At 43.9% G+C, this 7,825-nt stretch overlaps 1 protein-coding gene across 4 annotated transcripts in view; it reads right to left on the reverse strand.

The window, feature by feature from the left end:
• Window positions 1-7,825, reverse strand: part of ZNF674 (zinc finger protein 674) — a 25,577-nt gene that overhangs the window by 11,963 nt on the left and 5,789 nt on the right. For 2 of the 4 annotated variants that reach the window (XM_017519833.2, XM_017519830.2), the window contains exons 2-3: window positions 6,332-6,458; window positions 5,898-5,993 (exon numbers count right to left, since the gene is read on the reverse strand). In XM_017519833.2, the coding sequence (XP_017375322.2) occupies window positions 5,898-5,993; window positions 6,332-6,458 (223 nt within the window). Of the gene's footprint in view, window positions 1-5,882; window positions 5,994-6,331; window positions 6,459-7,825 lie in introns of all 4 variants that reach the window. The other 2 variants (XM_037735319.1, XM_017519831.2) reach the window with 1 other exon arrangement.

Here is a 7,825-nt window from a genome sequence, read left to right on the forward strand (position 1 = left end):
AAAAAAGAAAAGAAAAGAAAATAGTGTTACGAATAAGTAGGAGGACGGCACATACCATAAGAAAAAAAATGAGTAGAAGACTTACGCAGGTGCTGTGTAAGATTTATACAAGTCACTCAAATTCTCTATAAAATATGAAATGAGGATCAATGACATTACTAATCGAGGAAATGAAAGTTTCAATCACAATAAGATACTAATACACACCTACCAGAATGGGAACAAATAAAAGTCTGACAAGCAGAAATGACACGGAGGGAGCATCTACAAATGCTTTACAAACCAACAACATCAAAAACAACATTTGGCCTTATCTATAAATGATTCACACCTCCAGAACCCAGACACCACAACCTAGGTATATACATGAGTAAAGCTCTCACAGCAAATGTTCCTAGCAAACATGTAAAATAATGGCAGTATTATCATTAGCTATACTAGCCTTAAACCGGAAACAACTGAAACTCCATCAGGAGAGTAAATACTAGCTGAGTGCAGTGGCTGATGCCTGTAATCCCACACGTTAGGAGACCTAGACAGGAGGACTGCTTGAGGCCAAGAGTTCAAAACCAGCCTGGTCGATATAATGAGACCCCATCTCTACATAAAAAATAAGAATAGCCAAGCACAGTGGTACATACTGCTTACTCAGGAGGCTGAGGCAGGAGGTTTGCTTGAGCCCAGGAGTTCAAGCCTGCAATGAGCTATGATCACACCACTGCATGCCAGCCTAGGTAGCAGAGTGAGATCCTGTCTCTAAAAAATAAATAATTTTGTAGGTACTTTTAATTGTGTGATACCCAAACTAGAACACTATCCTGCAATGAAAACAAACATCATGGCTGAATCTCACAACTACAATAGTGAATAAAAGAAACAAGTCACAAAATAATTCATACAGATGATTCTATTTTTATAAAGCTCAAAAAAGAAAAGTTCAAACTAAACAATATGCTTGTGGATACAGATAGATAGCAGAAACTCTAACAAAATCCTAAAAATAATTACCCCTGAATTTGGGATACAGGTTACATACAGGAGAGAGGTAAGAGTTGTAGTTCTCAACCTGAGTGGTGATTATACAGGTGTTAGCTATGTTTCTTTTGAAAACTATGCATGTGTTCTAAATGCTCTTCTGTATGCATGATACAGTAATCAATAGGGACTTCTTTCTATCTCAAAGAAATAGAAAATGAAAAACACAAAAATAAACACAATTCAGAGCTGGTTCTGTGAAAAGATCAATACAATTGATACATCTTAGACTGATCAAGAAAAGAAAAAATATACATTATCAATATCTGGAGGACAACATTACAGATCCTACAAATATTAAAAATAATAAGGAACCCTTATGAAAAAACCTTTAATTAATTTACTTTTTTTTTTTTTTTTTTAAGACAAAGTCTCATTCTGTTGCCCAAGCTGGAGTGCAGTCGTATGATCTTGGCTCACTGCAACCTCTGCCTCCCGGGTTCAAGCGATTCTCCTGCCTCAGCCTCCTGAGTAGCTAGGACTACAGGCACGCACCACCATGCCTGGTTGATTTTTATATTTTTAGTAGAGGCGGGGTTTTACTATGTTGGCCAGGCTGGTCCTGAAATCCTGATCTTGTGATCCGCCTACCCTGGTCTCCAAAAGTGCTGGGATTACAGGTGTGAGCCACCACACCTGGCCAAAAAAAAACTTTGTATCAAAAACTTGGTAGTTCCGATGAGACAAATTCCTTCAAGGCCACAAACCACCAAAGCTTACTCAAGAAGAAAAGAGTTATCTGAATATACCTGTAATTATTTAAAAAAATGAATTTGTAGCCAGGCACAGTGGCTCATGCCTGTAATCCTAGCACTTTGGGAGGCCAAAAGTTCAGGAGTTCCAGACCACCCTGACCAACATGGTGAAATCCCGTCTCTACTAAAAACACAAAAAATTAGCCAGGCATGGTTGCAGGTGACTGTAATCCCCGCTACTCAGGAGGCTGAAGCAGAATTGCTTGAACCCAGGAGGCAGAGGATGCAGTGAGCCAAGATCACACCATTGCACTCCAACCTGGGCAACAAGAGCAAAACTCCATCTCAAAAAAAAATTAATTTGTAGTTCAAAACTTACCCTCAAAGAAAACTCTAGGCCCAGATGCCTTCGCTGATGAAGTCTACAAAACATTTAAGAAATAATTTCTATATAAATTTCAGAAAACAGAAGAGGAGAAAACACTTTCCAACTCATTTTATGAGGCCATCATAACCCTGATGTCAAAACCAGACACAAACAGTGTAAGTGAAGAAAACTACAATTATGACAAATAAACATAGATGCAAAATAACAAAATATGAGCAAACTAAGAGCATATCAAAGGAATGATAGGTCATTATCAAGTGGGGTTTACACAAGTAATGAGAGGCTGGTTCAATATCTGCAAATTGGCTAGGCGCAGTGGCTCACACCTGTAATCCCAGCACTTTGGGAGGCCGAGGCGGGCAGATCACCTGAGGTCAGGAGTTTAAGACCAGCCAACCAACATGAAGAAACCCTGTCTCTACTAAAAGATACAAAATTAGCCGAGTGTGGTGGTGCATGCCTGTAATCCCAGCTCCTTGGGAGGCTGAGGCAGAAGAATCGTTTGAACCTGGGGGGTGGAGGTTGCACTGAGCCAAGATCGTGCCATTGCACTCCAGCATGGGCAACAAGAGCAAAACTCCATCTCAAAAACAAACAAACAAACAAACAAAGAACATAAAATGCCGGGATGAATTAAACAAAATGTGAAAGACTTGTGCGTTCAAAACTACAAAATATTGAGATAAAATTTAAGAAGATCTAAATAGAGATACATGCTATTCATTAACTGGAAGACTCAATATTGTCAGTATATCAATAATCCACAGATTCAGTGTAATCCCATATAAAAATCTCCGTGGCTTCTGTGTACAAATTCACAAGCTGATTCTAAGATTTATATAGAAATACCAAGGACCTAGAATAGGCAAAACATTAGGAAAGGAAGAACAAAGTTGGAAGATTCATACTACCTGATTTGAACATTTAACATAAGGCTACAGTAATTAAACAGTATATTACTGATGTATAGACACATGAATCTCTGTTCAACTGTTTGGTTTTTTTTTTTTGAGACAGGGTTTTCTTCTGTCACCTAGGCTGGAGTGGCACTGGCGTGATTATGGCTCACTGCAGCCACATCCTCTCATGCTCAAGCAATCCTCCCGCCTCAACCTCCCAAGTAGCAGGGATTACAAGTGCATGCCATCATGCTTGACAAATTTTAAAAATATTTTGTAGAGACAGGGGTTCACTATGTTGCCTAGGCTAGTCTCAAGCTCCTAGGCTCGACTGATCCTCCCACCTGAGCCTCCTGAAGTGCTGGGATTACAAGTGTGAGCCACTGTGCCCGGCCATTCAAAAGTTATCAGCAACAATGGCAAAGTAAGTCAACAAAAAAAAAAAGAGTATTTTCAAAAATGCTGCTGAAAAAAATTGGATATACATGTGAAAAAAACCCTGACCCTCAACCTTGTCTGTGCCTGCCCGGAGCCAGCGGTTCTCCAAGCACCCAGCATCCAGCGAGACACGCCGCACACCGACGGAGGGGACAAGGGCAGAGCAATGGTGGCCAGGCTCAGGCTGGGGCTGCTGCTGCTGGCACTGCTCCTACCCACACAAATTTATTCCAATCAAACAGCTGTTGTAACAGTTTCAAGTAACTCCTCCCAGAGTACTTTGGCTGCCCCAAATCCGGCTAATGCCACCACCAAGGTAGCTGGTGGTGCCCTGCAGTCAACAGCCAGTCTCTTCATGGTCTCACTCTCTCTTCTACATCTCTACTGTTAAGAGACTCAGGCCAAGAAACATCCGTACTTCCCCATCTTCTAAACCGAATCCAAATGGCGTCTGAAGTCCAATGTGGCAAGAAAATACAGGTCTTCATCCAATCTACTAATTCCACACCTTTTATTGACACAGAAAATGTTGAGAAGCCCAAATTTGATTGGTTTGAAGAACATGTAAGAGGTTTGACTAGATGATGGATGTGAGTATTAAATCTGCTGGAGTTTCATGTACAAGATAAGGAGAGGAAACATCCAAAATAGTTAAGACATGATTTCCTTGAATGTGGTTTAAGAAATATGGACACTTAATACTACCTTGAAAATAAGAATAAACGATGTGATTGTGGAATGGAAAAAAGAAACCCTGACCCTCACCTCATGTCAGATTTACAAACTTAACTCATTCTTTCTCATAGGTCTAAAATTAAGAGCTAAAATTATAAATCTTCTAAAAGAAGACACAGGAGAAAAATCTCCATTCTCTGAGTCAGAGATTTGTTAGATAGGATACAAAAAGCATGAACCATAAAAGAACTCGATAATCTGGGTCTTACCAAAATAAAAAACATCTATTCTACAAAGCACAGTTAAGAAAAAAAGAAGCCACGACCTGGGAGCACGTACTTAAAAGACTTGCATCAAGAATATATAAAGAACCAGCCAGGCGTGGTGGCTCACGCCTGTAATCCCAACACTCTGGGAGGCTGAGGAAGGTGGATCACTTGAGGTCAGTTCGAGACCAGCCTGGCCAACACAGTGAAACCCCATCTCTAGTAAAAATACAAAAGTTAGGTGGTCATGATGGCATGCATTTGCAATTCCAGCTACTCGGGAGGCTGAGGCAGGAGAATCGTTTGAACCTGGGAGGTGAAGGTTGCAGTGGGCCGAGATCGCACCACTGCACTCCAGCCTGGACAGCAGAGCAGGACTCCATCTCAAAATTTAAAAAAAAGTGTGTGTGTGTGTGTGTGTGTGTGTGTGTGTGTGTCTCCTTACAATTTAATAGCAAAGAAAAATGGCAAAAGATTACAACAAATACTTCCTAGAGAAGATGTAAAGATGGCAATTAAGGGCTCAACAATATTCATGAATAGAGAAATGCACGATAAAATCACAATGAGATCCCCCTACACACCCGCTAGAAAAAAAGACTAACACTAAAAATAGCAAGTGCTGGCAAGGATCAGAAACACGTGGCAATCTCATACATGGCTGGTGGAAGAAAAAGTGGTGTAGCCACATTGGAAAACAGCTTAGCAGTGTTTTATGAAGTATTCCACCATAGGAATGATGTTCTCTCAAGTTTATTTTTGAATAAATAAAGAGATAATACAAAAAATAAGAGTAGAGTGGGAGGAAGTTACTGAAAAGGAGGAATCTGAAAACAGGTGGCATCAAGTCAGATTTGTAAGGATCTGAGAAGGAATACGAAGGGAAAATAGAAAACGGTGTGAGGTTTACAGTGTTAACTACAAAGTGAGAGCAGGCAGGAACATGGTGGGTACCAGGCTGGGTAGAGTGAAGGTCACCGGCAAAGCTTTGTTGCCTATACCAACCCCAAAATATCATGTATGATAATTTCCTTGAGGCTAAAAAAAAAAAAAGACTCTACGTTTTCAGCCTGAAAGGGCCCACAGTATGCCCAGTAAAGAGGAAATGCTGACATCTATTAATACATCTACTATGGTGAAAATACAAAAGGCCAAGAAGGTAGGAGAATAAGTCTTAAACACTTCCATAAAGGTGGTGGGAGAGGAATGAGAAGGGGCTTGGCACTTCTCACCAGCAAGCCAGGAGGCTGGAAGGTAGAAATGGGATCTCAGAACAAGAGTGGCCACAACCTATGTGAACGCCAAGCAAAGAACACAGAGACTGTAACTGGCTGCCAGGCAGAGGCCTCATGTGCACATGACAATACCTCCGTTCATCAGTCTAGGCGTGTCCACAAGTCCGGGGCTCTTAGAAGGGCTCCTGAGCGCATCCCAGAAGCCAAGCTCTCACGAACCAACCTGGTCCCCTTTCCCCGGCCTGACTCACCTGGCCTGTCCTCACCTGCACAGGTGCGCACCGGGGTCCCTCCATCTGCCCTCCAGGACTCTTCTCCTGGTCCCAACCTGAAGATCATATCTGGTTTGGCAAGCAGATACCCTGTTCAGGGGAAATGACACAGGACTTCGTTATTAAAGCTGAGGAATTCCAGAACCTAGGCCCATCCCTGCAGGCTGAAGGTGGCACGGCCTCGGTGACGGCCCCATGCATCCAGCTTATCTGCCCCTCAGTACAGAACAGTCACAAAGCAAGCAATGGCACCAATATGCTGTCCGGCGTCCAAACGGGACTACGAATATGACACAGTGGGCTGTAACCCAAACCCACTGAGGCTTGTAACCCACACTCATTGTTCCCAGGCCCCGGAGCTTGGAGCAGCTGAGAAAGAAACACAGTACTGGGGGCATTCTGCATCACACTGTGACGCGGTCCCTCACCCACGGACACCAGGTGGCTGTAGTTCTCAAGCATGACGTCCCTGTAGAGGTTCTTCTGGGCAGAGTCCAGTTGCTGCCACTCCTCGAGGGTGAAGTCCACGAACACGTCCTTGAAGGTCAATGATTCCTGTAACGGCACATTCCTCTTTAGCACCCCGGGACCAGCCTGGGGCACTGGGACATGGCACCTCACGCACATGGAGGGTTTACTCTGTGCTCTCTGAAGTCCTCACACGTACTAAAGATTTCGATCCTCGCCGCCACCCTAGGAGAAACTTGACAGATGAAGAGCGCGAGGTGCACAGAGCCTAAGTAACTAGCTCAGGTCACATGGCCAGGAATGAGGGATTCGAATCCACGCAGTCTGGCTCCCGCACCCACGTCGGCCTTTCTCATGTAATCGCTCTTATGACAGTCACTAGTCAGTTCGGCACCATATATTACATAGAGTATCTACATGACTAAAATCATTTTGAACTTTATAGGAGAAACATATAGGGTATGAGAAATATCTTACCCTGGAAATTCATTCCTTCAACACATGTTTACTGAATAGAGGCCAGGCTGGTAAGTCCTGTGAAGTAAAGATTAATACAAAAAGATACATCTTGAACTCAAGGAGCTTCGGTTTAGTAGAGGGTGAAAAGTGACACTTAGACACTCACAGACGAAACGGAGGAAGGGAGGAAGCCTGCCTCACAGGGACAGGGACCGATGTAGGACAGGGTCCGGGTGGCCCACAGAGGAGGAAGTCAATTCTGCTTGGGGCTGTCAGACCAGGCTTCGCAGGAGACACAGAGCTACAACAAACAGTTCTAAACCTAGCTAACCAATCATGACAAACCATTCTAACCTTCATTCATCAATCATGAGACAAAGAACAGGAAGCCAGAGGTCTGTGGCCTGGGCAGCTGACCAAGGCAAAAGGGGAAGGGTGTGTGCTTGGCCTTGTCACCACCAAACAAAAACTCACTTCTGCAAGTGCCCCAATTCCTCGCAAAGACCACTACCCCCCGTTTCTGCTCCGGATCCCATCCTGTCATGCTCTCACTTTGGTGGCCTTCAATTCAAGCCACTTGTTGCACCCATAAGGCCCAAACCGGCCACAGTGGACACCAGTTTACCCAGCTGTGTGGAAGGAGAGGAGACAGGAAAGGCAGCGTGCCAGAGGGCGGTGACAGCCAGGTTTCTCCAGCAGGAGGGCTTCTCAGAGCAATCCAGGAGCTATTAGCCCAATCTGCCCCTCCCTCGTGATAGCTCCGGTGCCCGGGAACAAAACCACACTGCCGAGTGCTAGGATGACATTGCTTGGAAGCCCGAACCTGTTCCATAGACCAATATCTCTTGTAATGGTCCCAGTAACATGGCTTCCAGGGTCCTAGCAAAAGATGTGCCCAGTTACGTATCACTGAGTGACAATGGACTCAGAAAACCCCAATCTGGCCGGGCGCGGTGGCTCACACATGTAATGCCAGCACTTTGGGAGGCCAAGGC

This window comes from Cebus imitator, unplaced genomic scaffold (genome assembly GCF_001604975.1).
Source record: "Cebus imitator isolate Cc_AM_T3 unplaced genomic scaffold, Cebus_imitator-1.0 Scaffold778, whole genome shotgun sequence".
Lineage (NCBI taxonomy): Eukaryota > Metazoa > Chordata > Mammalia > Primates > Cebidae > Cebus > Cebus imitator.